This window comes from Artemia sp. Qi Xiang Cuo, chromosome 4 (genome assembly GCF_049724085.1).
Source record: "Artemia sp. Qi Xiang Cuo chromosome 4, ASM4972408v1, whole genome shotgun sequence".
Classification (NCBI taxonomy): Eukaryota; Metazoa; Arthropoda; class Branchiopoda; order Anostraca; family Artemiidae; genus Artemia; species Artemia sp. Qi Xiang Cuo.
This window is the reverse complement of record NC_142797.1, coordinates 56,024,591-56,038,989: the sequence shown is the minus strand read 5'-3', so window position 1 is coordinate 56,038,989 and position 14,399 is coordinate 56,024,591. Positions and strand designations below refer to the sequence as shown.

The following is a 14,399-nucleotide window of genomic DNA, read 5'->3' as shown; positions in this document are numbered from 1 at the left end:
AATGAATACTTAAGTTTATATATTTATATACACCATAAATAAAATCAGTATATATATATATATATATATATATATATATATATATATATATATATATATATATATATATATATATATATATATATATATATATATATATATATATATATATATATATATATATATATATATATATATATATATATATATATATATATATATGTATATATATATATATATATGTATATATCTACATTATATATATATATATATATATATATATATATATATATATATATATATATATATATATATATATATATATATATATATATATATATATATATATATATATATATATATATATATATATATATATATATATATATATATATATATATATATATATATATATATATATATATATATATATATATATATATATATATATATATATATATATATATATATATATATATATATATATATATATATATATATATATATATATATATATATATATAAAACATGCAAATCTTCTGATATAGGATAAACGACTTTCTTAACAAGAGTGGTTTATTGATTTCTGTACAAGCAGTTTTGCTTCTTCCAATAGTTCATGACTTGTCACCTTTCTAATAAAGCAGCCACCCTGTCCAAAGTCACTGCTGAAATCTGCTGCCCTGTAAATTATATTAGATTAGTCAACTAAATACCTTGAACACGTACTGAAAGTCTTTTGCGGATCTACATAATGGCTAGTTATCGATAGCGGTTAAATAAAACAAAAACAGGTTGTTTTTTTTTCCACTCAAAGTGAGCAGAAACATTAAAACTTAAAATGAACAGACTTTATTCCATATATAAGGGGGCTGTCCCTTCCTCAGACCTCGTTCTTTCGTTCTTATCGTTAAGTCTTATCGTTCTTTAAAAAATTTTCATTCAAACTCAGCGGTCCCTATGTTTCAGGAATCTTTCTTAAAGAATTGGGACAAAGAGTAAAATTTTAGCTAGAAAGTGCGGAATCAAAAAGGGGTAACCTCCCTTATATATGGAATAATTTCTGTTTGTTTTAAACTGTAATGTTGCTCCTTGCTTCTAGTTGAAAAACGTATCTTCTTATTATTTATTTTCTGACCGTCTTTCCTGTCATGCCAGGATATCCCCCTTCCCACGTTTAAATTTCCCCCTGGAAAATCCCCCCCCAGAAATTTTCCTTCCCGCGGGAAGTACTTCCTGTGAAAAATTCCCCCGCCGAAAATCCTCACCCCCAAAAAAATTTCCGTATATTTCTCAATAACAAATACTATTAGTGGGAAAATTGCATAACTTACAGCCCTTTCCTCAGAAGCTGTGGAGGGGGGGGGGGCTATGTCATCCCCAGATGCATATTTATTGGACCTATCAACAATGCTGATCCAAATGACTATTTAAGATTTTTTATCTTCTAGTACCATTGGTTCGATGCGATCACCCTGGGTATAAAAATAAATAAAAACAAATGTACACGAATCCGTGATCTTCTTCTGGCAAAAAATACATAATTCTACATTCTGTAGATAGGAGCTTGAAATCTCTATAGTAGGGTTCTCTGAAACGCTGAATTTGATGGTGTGATTTTCATTAAAATTGCTTGAAATTTTAGGGGTATTTCTCCCTTTTTTGGAAATTAGGTAAATTTTCTCAGGCTGGTAGCTTTTGATGGGTAAAACTAAACTTAATGAATCTATTATATTTAGAATCAGCATAAAAAGAAAATTCTTTCGATGTATTAATTATTATCAAAACTCCTTATTAAGAGTTTCGGTTACTATTAAGCCATGTCGCTTCTTACAGTTCGTACCCTGTTTGAAAGTTGTTATTTGACATATAGTTGAAGTGTTTGCTCAGTGATTCCTAAGAAACTCCCCCTAGAACACTCTCATGGGTTTGCTAGCGGCTCATTGAATGTGGTCTAGTCTAAGATTGAAGTTCTTGTTGACAGTAAACCCTTTGTTATCCATTTATTCAAACACAGCACGAATCTGCGGAAAACTGCTGAGGGTTGTGTTTTGCGGAGGAACGCACGGGTCTCTTGCCGCTCATCCTTGCGGTTTTTCGCAAGACTCGTGCATTAAAAAAAATCCAACGCATGCGGTTAAAACGCTTGTGGATTGATGAAGAAAAGAGGCAATTGAAAGGCTGATTTCAGCTGTCAAATTTCATCAAATAATATATGACAAAAGTCATGTTGAGCATAGAAGATCTAGTTTAATTCAGAAAGTTTGGGAGCAGATCTCGAAACAGAAGAGTTTGTCAGGTAAGGATGTGGTGAACAGTCAGTTCACTGGACTGTTTTAACTGCAAGCTATCCACCAAAGTATGACCAAAGCTCACAATCCACTGAAAGGAAAGTTTGTCTTTTAACCTTGAGATATTTTTAGATAAGTTAAAAAGCAAATAGTTGATTTTTTTTTAACTTAATTTTCTGCAACACACCTGTCTGTGTGAACATTAGGTAAAGGTTCCTGCGGCAGCAATTGATATCAAACCCCAGCCCCGTATTGGCAAGCAGAGATCAATCCACTGCACCACCACAGGTAGCCTACATCCTGGTATTGCGTAATACAGGCTGTATGTATGATTCTATATCTATTGGTATTACTGGAGTATATTAATGGGCGGTGGGGGGAGGGGGTGGTGGTGATTAATAGCATATTAAGAACTTGGCTCATTGTGAACTTGCTGACTTAACTTTGTTTACCAAGTTTTAAATACTATATATTATCGCGTAAAGCTGCTTTTAGGTTGAGACCATGTACATTTTAGCTGATTTGATCATAATATGCTGGTGAATGTGGTCAGTTTTAAATGCCGCCTGCTGCAAAGAGAAAATTTTCACCCAAAATCTTAGTAAATTTAATTTTTGTCTTCCCAAATGTTTCAGAAATATATACAGACATATTGCGTCGAATAGAGTATTCGACATAAAATCATGAAAAATGCATTAAAAATGATTCAGAAACATTTATTTGTTGAGATAACATCTGAGAAAAAAAAGCCAAAAGATATACTCTTAGCTAAGCCTTTCCTGCAATTAAGACGTCCATTGAGCTTCCGAACTCATCTTATTCTGAAGAAATGCTTGGGTAATAATTTAGTGTTACGTGTCGTATAGAGCCAAGATTTTTCTTAATTATTTCTTTCTGTCTAAGTAATTGGGCATAATATTGCAGCACCAGTATCGTCATAATAAAATATCTCATACCAATTAACAATTGACATGGAAAAAAAATCGACAGTTCTTATTGTATTTCTAATTTCTAAAATAATAGCTGAATAGTTTATCATAGCCTATGCAATAGTGTGGACTGAAAAGATAAGGATGTGTTTCCAGCAATTTTTTTGGCTTCATTTATATAGTCAGTATTACGCATTACCATGGTGCAGGTTACCTGTGGTGGCAAAGTGGATTGATCTCTACTTGGTAGTACGGGGCCGGGGTTCGTTCTCAACTGCTGCCGCAAGAACCTCTACTATACTGTCAAGAAGTGCTTCGATCCTAGACTAGACAATAGTGCACGTTAATGAGCCGCTAGCAAACCCATAAGAGTGTTCTAGGGGCAATTTCTTAGGGATCAATGAGCAAACACTTGAACTGTATGTCGGGAAACAACTTTTAAACAGGTTACGAACTATAAGGAGTGACTCGGCTCAATAGTAACCAAAACTCTTAAAAAGAAATTTTGATAACAATTAATACAACAAACGAATTTTCTTTTTGTACTGATTCCAAATATAATAGATTCATTAAGTTTAATTTTACCCACCAAAAGCTACGAGTCCGAATAAATTTACCTGATTTTCAAAAAAGGAGAAAACATCCCCCAACATGTCAAGCAATCTTAATTAAAGTCACACCATCAGATTCAACGTATCAGAGAACCCTAGTGTAGAGGTTTCAAGCTCCTATCTACAAAAATTTAGAATTTTGTATATTTTGCCAGAAAATTACGGATGCGGGTACGTTTTTTTTTGTTTATATTTTTCCCCAGGGGTGATCGCATTGAACCAATGGTCCTAGAAGATTGAGAGAGGACTTATTCGAACGGAATTTAGAAAGTCCCTTTTTAAGTGACCAAAAAGATTGGAAAGCAACTAGCTCCCCTTTCACAGTTTCTGCGGGAGAATTTTCTATGGGAAGAACTTTCCACGGGAAGGAAAATTCCGGGGGAAAATTTTCCAGGAGAAAATTTAAACGTAGCGAGGGGAAGTTCTTAGCACAACTTAAAAGAAGGTCAGAAATTAAATTTTAAAGAAAACAAGTTTTTCATTTATGTCCTCAGTGAAGCGCGGGTTTTCCGTAATCCTAAAAACACAGGGAAATAGCACCTATCAATGTATTTGCGCTAGTTTTATCGATATATGCTGCATAGACTGGAAACTATTTTTTAATTTTTTTTTTTAAGTTTCAACTTTGCACTTAACTTCCATGAGAAAAACTTTATTGTTTTTAAATTATACACACGAAAAATATTTGTGGTCGCTTTGATATTTAGTAGACTACAAGGTATATTGTGAAGAAGTACATCTTTGGCCGTTATGTTTAATAGGAAAATATTATATTACCGAGTTGTAAAAGATTAGGGAAATGATCGGGAATTGCAAGGGCTTAGTTTTAAGGCAGATTCTTCAGATGTGAATGGTTTAGTTGCATGACAGGCATTTGTGGTATGGAGAAATGGAGACATAATTGCTTACACATCCACAATCTTGCATTTCAACCATTTTGAAAATGTACAATAGTAGCGTACAAAAGTCTTTTTTGAAATGAGGATTGTGACTAAAAGGCGTTGTCCTATCTCAATATAAAACTGAATCCTTATGAGATTTTTTTGAAGTTAAGATTGGATTCAAATCTTCCGCACAAAACAGTAGGTACAGATACAAATTTGTATCGGATCCTTGATTCAAATTTTGATTCAAATTATTTCAAGGCAGGATTACCCACAACTCGAAATATTCACTAAAAACATTTATCGGCCGTTGAGACAATGCCAATTGCTATCCTATCTGAAAAAATTTGTTGAATGGTAAATTTTACATCCCCTTCGAACCTGTTAAGAAAAAAGCTCATACTTATTTAGCATATCTGATTGTTTTGCCAGTGAGAAAGATCCATGTATCTCCTTTACTCCTGTTTCTTTAACTATCGCACAAATATTGTTTTTCGTAATGCCGCCTCCTGGCAGAACAATTATTTTTCCTCCAGATTGAGCAGCCAATGTTCTAATTTCTGTTATCCCTTTTATGATATTTTTCTTTTTTCCACTTGTTAAAACTCTTTTGAATCCAAGTTCAACCAGAGTTTGAATGTCAATATCGGCGACATCAAATGCCTTATGGAAGGTGCAGGGCAAAGGGAATGCCATGCTGGAAATGAAAAAGTTATTTGTACACAATCAAATAGAATCATTAAAATAATTTTGCATAAAGAAAAAAATACTTTCCCAGAAACTGAATACAGTGAAAAATTTGCGAGTTGATAGTTGAAAACTATTTGTATTTTGAACAGTGCGCGTCAGTTTTTCGAAACATTCATGACAAAATAAAAATCAACAACTATAAAAATCAAGATGACTTGATCATCTGGATTTATACATTTCTTCAGTTTTTGACGTCCCCGACTAATGAATTAGAATATCCACTTTATTGTTCTTAATTAATGACTTTTGATTTGTTTCAACATCCCCCTCAACATTCCTTGAAAGTTTAAAAAGAAATGTCTTTAGTCGTTCCTGAGATATTATAGATAAGCCCTCTTGAAAACCGGGATGCACATAGTATTTTTGATATAGTTCAAATTCCCCCTCAACATTCTCTGAAAGTTACTATTTAATGCCGTAAGCTGTTCCTGAGATATTGCACACACTATTTTAATAAGATGGATGCACATAGTATGTTTTGATTTAGTTCAACACCCTCTGAAATTTTCAACTAAACACAATTAGCTGATCCTGAAATATTGCAGATACACCCTTTTAATAAAATTATTTGAAAAAAACTACGTTTTCTAAAGAGTTAAAGAGGCTGAGTTACAAGGTCGAACCTTAAAACGTACAGGGATTGGGAGGCACAGTTGGGGGGCTGCCGCCCCCCAAACCCCCCGCTTTCGCAGCCTTTAAATAAAAAAAAAATTTTTAAACTGAAAGTAAGGAGCGACATTAAATCTTAAAACGAACAGAAATTATTCCGTATATGAAAGGGGCTGTGCCCTCCTCAACGCCCCACTCTTTACGCTAAAATTTGACTTTCTCACAACTCTTTTTTTTTAAACAATAAAAACTTTAGCGTAAAGAGCGAGGCGTTGAGGAGGGCACATCCCCTTTCATATACGGAATAATTTCTGTTCGTTATAAGATTTAATGTCGCTCCTTACTTTCAGTTTAAAGAATTTTTTTATTTAAAGGCTGCGAAAGCGGGGGTTTGGGGGCGGCAGTCCCCAACTGTGCCTCCTAATCCCTGTACGTTTTAAGGTTCGACCTTGTAACTCAGCCTCTTTAACTCTTTAGAAAACGTAGTTTTTTTCATATAATTTCTGCACGTTTTTGTACAGTTTATTACTTATTATTGCTTGACTAACTGTTGGCTGATCGTGTCAGGAGTTAAAGTTGGGGGCTGCCGCCCCCAAACCCCCCGATCTTGAACATTCTTGTGTTAAGGCTTTTAATTCCTGAATACTCAAATCACGTCGTACAGGGTGCCTCCTAATCCCTGAACGTTTTAATGTTGGAACTTGTGACTCAGCCTCTTTAACAGCCCCCCAACTGTGCCTCCTAATCCCTGTACGTTTTAAAGGTTCGACCTTGTAACTCAGCCTCTTTAACTCTTTAGAAAACGTAATTTTTTTCAAATAATTTAAAAAAGAAACTGAGTTTCTTTTTTAAAGTTTAAATTCAGTATATAAAAAATTTGCTCTGACGGTGAATCGAACCCGGGTTTTCCGCCTGACAATCTGGAGTATCAACCGCTAGACTAAACAGACACAATTGTAATTGTTTTTTAGTAAATGGAAGCTATTTTCGACGCAAGCAAATTCCCATGAAACTTGATATTTGGTTTTTGGAAAACAGAGAAGGAGTAATCAGATTGAGCTGAAATGTCGAGGAAAAGCTCCAAGGACCCAGAAAAGCTTATCCTCTAAATTTCCGTTTGATCAAACAGCGGTAAAGGGGGATTGTGGTGGGAAAAATTAACATGGGCTAATATAGGAAATCGAGGTTTTTCGTAAATGTAAATTCGGGGGATGGATTTTTCGGTCTGAAAATATCAAAAAGCCTTGACAGGTCGAATTCTGCTTCGAATGAGTCCTCATTCACCCGGATCAGTTGCCAACTGTGGCCTGTAGGCGTGGATAAGAAAAAAAAAAGACATGATGAATTTTAAGTGGCTATATTTGGTTTTTTGAAAACAGGGAAGGAGTTATCGGATTGAGCTGAAATTTCGAGGATAAGCTCCCGGGCCCTAGGAAAGCTTAACCTCTAAATTTCAGCCCAATAAAATAACGTTTAAGGGGGGCTGTGGTGGGAGGGTCGAAACTTCCGGCCCAGTTTACCCCATGAAGATAAAGTCGGAGGAGGATGAAATTTTGCAAGTTTCTTAGTTTGAGCTTGGGCTACAAAATGCGATTACCGCCGTCTCTCTGCGACCTCTAGGACCTGAAATCGCTTAACATTGTGGTGGGTCGCCTCTTTATAGAGGCACAAGTGTGCCTCCTTGAACAGGATACACATAGTTGTAAACAATGGGAAAGTTACATAGCTTACAACCCTTGCCATGGGGAGTAGGAAGACCTTAGCACGCCCGAAAGCATAGTTATCAGACCTTTTGATTATTTTCAATGAAATAATTTTTTTTTTATCAAAGTTTCGATAAGTGGCGAGGGGGGGCCTCTAAATAGGGCAATTGGGGTGGGACTGGCTTCCCTGCATTTCTTTTTGAATATGCCCTGAAAGTATAAGCTTACTGCATTCAGCCGTTCCTGAGATCCTGAGATACATTTTTTTATGTATACCCCTATATATTACTCCAGGATATCCTTTTTAATGGCTGCATTTACTGATAAGAAAGGAGAGTCGAAAATGGTATATCAACTAACAAACGAGATAGTCGGAAAGAAAACAAGCCGATCATCCCTTTGAAAAGATTAAAATGGGGAGGTAATCTCGGATCCACAGAAAGCTGACAAGAAATGGGCCTCGCATTTTGAGAAAGTCTTAAATAGACCTAGATTTGACAATCCAGAAGTAGGGTCTGATACACCGTTTTTACAAATTGACGCAAGTGCTGACCCACCAAGCACTGAAGAAGTGACGGCAGCTGTGAAAAGGCTGAAAAACGGACAGGCACCTGGAGTCGATGGGATTACGACAGAGATGCTGAAGCCGTCCCTTCGAGCCGGCGTAGCCGTTTGGACTACTCTCCTAGTGGCTATCTGGAATAGCGAAAAATTCCCAAAAGATTGGACAAGAGGTGTACTGTAATACTGGCGATGCGTAGTCTAAGACAACTGGAGGGGCATCAACCTAACGCCTGTGCCAAGCAAAATACTAACCACGGTCATATTGAAAAGCCTATGAGCAGCCCTAGAATCAAACCTCAGATAATAACAACACGGCTTCCGAACTGGTTGGTCTTGCTCTGACCTTATTTTAATTCTAAGACTAATGGTGGAAGATTCAAGAGAATGGAACAAAAATCTGTATCTGCTCTTCATAGATTTTAAAAAGGTGTTCGATTCTATCAACCGAGATACTTTATGGAAGATTCTTGAATATTACGGAGTACCTGATAAACAAGTCAAGATGATAATGGCAACTTATGAAGAAAGTGAATGCTTCGTACGCACAGAAAATGGGGAAACGCGTTTCTTCAAATTAATTTCTGGAGTCAAACAAGGATGTGTCTTATCCCCGTTCCTGTTTTTCATTGTAATTGATTATATTCTGCGGCAGTTTTCAGACTGTGGAGTGAAGATCAGCAGCAGGCATGTTTTTGATCTGGACTTTCAGATGACGTTGTTCTTCTTCAAGAAGCGAAGCAGCGACTGCAGCTGTTACTGGGCACCATATATGAAAAGGCCGAGAAAGTGGGACTCATGGTTAATGTCAGTGAGACAAAAAGCATGGCCACATCTTTCTCTCCCTTGATACTGAAATGTAAAGACAAAGCAATTGGGCAGGTCAAAGAATTTAAGTATTTTGGGAGCTGGATTGAATATGATATTAAAATGGCTAATGAAATCGAGAGAAGAATTCGACAGGCGATATCAGCCTTCAACAAGTTGAAACCAGTCTGGCGCAGCAGTAAATACTCTCAGCACTTGAGGCTCCGACTCCCAAATAGCAATGTGATGTCCATTCTCCTCTATGCTAGCGAATGCTGGAAATTGAACGACCAACTGGAAAAACATGTCCTAGCTTTTGAGAATACGTGTCTTAGAAAGATTCTGAACAAATCGAAGCACGATAAGGTCACCAGCATAGAAGTCCGTCCGCGAACCGGTCAGTGACCTCCTGCTGCGTAGGAGATGGACTTGCCTTGGTCATATCCTTTGTATCCCAGAGGACCGTCTCCCAAAATCATTATATGAGTGGTGCTGCGAGGGGAGACGCATGAGAGGTCTACCAAGACACACCGTACGACGGCAGTACGACCAAGACCTGAGAAGTACAGAGCTGTCTCTGCAACAACAGTGGGAGGATGTCACGGCAGTAGCCCAGTTCAGAGATGTCTGGGGAGGCTTCGTAGTTGCCCTATGTGCCATTCCTGGCTCTGCAGGATCTAAGGTCTAAGGTAATTTACTCTCTAAGATCTACTTACCTTAAGAGCTCTGAGCATCCTTTTGCATCAATTGTGCCATCTTGTTTTAATAGCCCAAAGACGAAACCGTCTGCTCCGCAGCTTTTCAGGTCAATCAATTCCATCTTCATTATCTAATAAAATTGGGAATATCAAAAACGAAAGGCAAATTACGATCTAAGCATTATAATCTTACGAACTAAGCATTACAATCCAACTTTAGATGAGAAATGAGTACAAAAAATAAGAATAACAAAAAACAGCTATCTTTTGTATAAGCCTAATGCAACGTCCTGGTATTAAGAGGAGAAGGGACTGGGATGCCCTTAAAGTGGGTCCGAATGCGAAAATACAATAATTAGAAATTTTCTAATTGTAATGAAGCAAACATTTTGTTATCGAGGTCCCAATTTTTTACCCTGTATATCCCTCCCCCCCAAAAAAAAATCAAAAGCTGATTCATAATGCCAAACAATATCCATTTGAAAAAAAAAACGAAAAAGTGAGCTAACTCTTGTGTTTAACTGAGGTATGTATTGCGGCACTGGGTGAAGCTTGCAATGTAGTTAAACTGGAAACTACACTGGAAATCCAATAAATATATATTTTTTTTCAATGTGATGTTTAGTTCAGAAAAGAGGATGAACTGCACTTTTTTTAAACAACAAGCAATGGCTACTAATGCAATGACTATTATTGAAGCGTTTTTGTTTTGTTTCTTTTTAAAACTTTTTTTTATTTGAGGACACAATAAAAGGTCAGACGGCTGGAAGAATTGTTTTCTCTTGGGTCCGCTTATGGCTCTTTTTATGCCAGAAATTTATTTCCTTACCTCAATTTCTTTATCTGTATAACGATAATCGCCATCACGAAGGCGTATCATGACGAAAACTGGTTTATTTACAGCAATTTTCTTAACTTCCCTCAGTAGCGAAGTTGATGGAGTAAGTCCTCCCGTTGATAGAGCAGAGCACAGTTCCAAACGATCAGCTCCGCCTTTGATAGCATTTACTGCTGATTCAATACTGTCTACACAAACCTCAAATAGGATCTGTAAATCAAACGACTTGGTTAGCTATCTAATTTGTCAAGTTCTTGCTGTATTTGAAATTGCAACGATGCAATTAACCGTGGCTTAGCCATTGGAGCTATTTGGGCAGGGTTTATCAGCCCTCTTCAAATCCAGACAACTATTTAAACGTGGATATCCTGCGTGCAGCGGCAGCTGCAACCTAGTAAAAGACGAACATTTTATTATCGGGCACCTATCAGAATTTCATCTCCATACAGACCCCATCGCCTCTCTCTGAATTTATATGACCCCTCCCAAAATAAAGTTGTTGCAACACTACTAGAAAGGGAAGATAAATGTGAATTATATCACTTCAGTACTTGAAAAAATGTATGTCCAAATATTTATGGCTCTATAATGCAACTAATAATTTTTTATATACATTTTCCAAAAAGAATGTCTCAAAGAAAAGTATAGAGCCATATAGAACCCTAAAACGAGCAGAAATAAATTCATATACTAATTCAAACGTAAATCGAACAGAAACTACAATGAATGAAAAAATTAAAACCCTAAAACGAGCAGAAATTAAAGTGAATAACCCTATAAAACACAAAGATAACAGACACTGCTCTAGATTGAGGATTCGAATTCTAAAGCAAACTGAAATTAAATTGATAAATCATATCAGCGTTAAACAAACAGATATTACCATAAAGAGAGGGCTACCACCCTCATGAACCTCCTAAAGATCCGATGCTGATTTACACTTTAGTAGAAATGATTTGCATTTCAAGCATTGTATTTTATATCTGTCATAGCATCAACAACAATAAAATAGTTTCACATGGCTAATCAAGGGTTCAAAAAAGAGCTACTACAAATAATGGTTGGGATGTCCACTCTCCAATCGTACCCTCTAAAAGACTCAAGTGTCATTTGCGTTTTAGCGAAAACCGAATGTATTTTGAACACTGAGGCCTTAAGACATCGACAACAACGACAAAGCAAAGAAAGTCACGGTATAATCAAATTACAGCTTACAGCTTTTGGATACCTCAACACCAAGAAATACCTTTCAAAGACCATTTCAGAGCAAGTTACTTTCTGAATGTCCCTCCTAAACCCAGTTTCCAACTTGAAGTACTTATCTTTTTCACCCACACCGATACTTTACACCTTTTTGGTTACCTCAACACCAGGAAATACTTTTCAAAGACCATTTCTGAGCAAGTTACTTTCTGAATGTCCCTCCTACACCCATTTTGCAACTTGAAGTACTTATATTTTTAAACCACAACAATACTTTACAGCTTTTTGAGTGTCCCTACACCAAGAAATACTTTTCAAAGACCATTTCAGAGCAAGTTACTTTATTATTGTCCCTCCTAAACCCTTTTTCTGATATTTAGTACTTATGTTCGTCACCTAATAATACAGAGGTCCGAAGCTTTAATAACTCCTTACTAACAAACATATTTCGCATACCATCTAGATCAAGATCAAGTCTTGCCGTCTATCCGCCAACAACTGTCCAACTTCACGTACTGATGTTTGAAAACTAAAACGATCACGGTTAGATTTTTTGATGATACAGCACCAATAAACACTTTTCATTGAACCGTTCTGTGCAAATTTCATTCTCATTTTTACCCCTAAGCCCAATTTATAACTTGTAGTACTTATCTTTTTCACCCAAGACTATAATTTTCAGCTTTTCGGATACCTCAACACATATAAATACTTTTCAAAGACCATTTCAGAGAAAGTTACTTTCTTAATGACCCTCCTAAACCCATTTTCCAACTTGAAGTACATATCTTTTTCACCCACAACTGTGCTTCAACACCAAGAAATACTTTTCAAAGACCATTTCAGAGCAAGTTACTTTCTTAATATACTTCTTAAACCAATTTTAAAAATTCTAAATTTTTCCATAGTAGATAGAAAAAGCTATATCATAGCTGTGAATATTTTCTCGAAAGATAAGCAGTTCTATTTCAATTTTTAATTTTCTCAATGAAGTGAAGAAAAGTTAAAGTTCTCTTCTGAATTTTCTCAATGAAAAAGAAATTAGTTTTTATTCAATTCTATTTTTCCAAATAATATAAAATTTTTCCACTTTAGTTCAGATTTTTCTCAAAGGGATGAAAAATTCAAAATACTGTTCCAAATTTTCTGAACGAAGTGAAGAAAAGTTCAAGTTCTCTTCTGAACATTACCAAAGAACACACTTCAATTCTAATTTCTCCAGAGAAAACAAAAATCTTCCACTTCAGTTCTTTATTTCAAAAGACATAAAGAAATTTAAAGTTCAATTCTAATTTTTCGGTGGAAGATAGAAAAAGTAATCCCCAACCCGAAGGAACCCCCTCGGTCCCCAAAGGCCCCCCCCGGTCCCCACAATGCCCACCAAAGGACACCAAACCCAAAGGCCCCCAAAGGCCCCCCCGACACACCCAAAAGAACAACAAACAAAAAGTTCTCTTAGAAATAATATTTTTCATCACTGATAACACTTTTCTGTTCGAACTAGCAAGTTTTCTACCAAAGATATCAAATATTTTCATAGAAGTAACATTTTTTGATTGTGATAACAACTTTTCTGTCAGAAGTAGCAAGTTTTGCTTAACACTAACAATCCTTCTCATCAAAGTAATGATATTTTACCTTAATACCAGCATACTTTTACTGAACAAACAAAAATTTCTCTTAGAAATAATATTTTTCATCACTGATAACACTTTTCTGTTCGAATTAGCAAGTTTTCTACCAAAGATACCAAATATTTTCATAGAAGTAACATTTTTTGATTGTGATAACAACTTTTCTGTCAGAAGTAGCAAGTTTTGCTTAACACTAACAAACATTCTCATCAAAGTAATGATATTTTACCTTAATACTAACATACTTTTACTGAACACACAGAAATTTCTCTTAGAAATAATATTTTTCGTCAGTGATAACACTTTTTCTGTTCGATCTAACATGTTTTCTACCAAAGATACCAAATTTTTTCGTAGACGTACCATTTTTTTATTATAATAACAACTTTTCTGTCAGAAGTAGCAAGTTTTGCTTAACGCTAACAAACATTCTCATCAAAGTAATGATATTTTACCCTTAAGACTAACGTACTTTTACTGAACACACACAAAGTCCTCTTAAAAATAATATTTTTTATCAGTGATAACACTTTTTCTGTTCGAACTAGCAAGTTTTCTACCAAAGATACCAAATTTTTTCTTAGAAGGAACATTTTTTTTTTGTGATAACAGCTTTTCTGTCAGAAGTAGCAAGTTTTGCTTAACACTAACAAACCTTCTCATCAAAGTAACAACATTTTACCCTAATACTAACATACTTTTACTGAACAAACAAAAATTTCGCTTAGAAATAATATTTTTCATCAATGATAACACTTTTTCTGTTCGAACTAGCAAGTTTTCTAGCAATGATACCAAATTTTTTCATAGAAGTAACATTTTTTTATTGTGATAACAAATTTTCTGTCAGAAGTAGCAAGTTTTGCATAACACTAACAAACCCACTCATCAAAGTAATGATA

General features: G+C 35.4%; 1 protein-coding gene across 1 annotated transcript in view; it reads right to left on the bottom strand.

Moving 5' to 3' along the window:
• Positions 1-526: 526 nt before the first annotated feature.
• The window catches only part of LOC148953261 (copper homeostasis protein cutC homolog), a 55,089-nt gene continuing 41,216 nt past the window's right edge, over positions 527-14,399 (bottom strand). Inside the window, exons 3-6 of the mRNA XM_089087592.1 lie at positions 10,652-10,870; positions 9,841-9,953; positions 5,098-5,391; positions 527-662 (exon numbers count right to left, since the gene is read on the bottom strand). Of these exons, the coding sequence (XP_088943718.1) occupies positions 542-662; positions 5,098-5,391; positions 9,841-9,953; positions 10,652-10,870 (747 nt within the window). The 3' untranslated portion in view covers positions 527-541. The remainder of the gene's footprint in view (positions 663-5,097; positions 5,392-9,840; positions 9,954-10,651; positions 10,871-14,399) is intronic.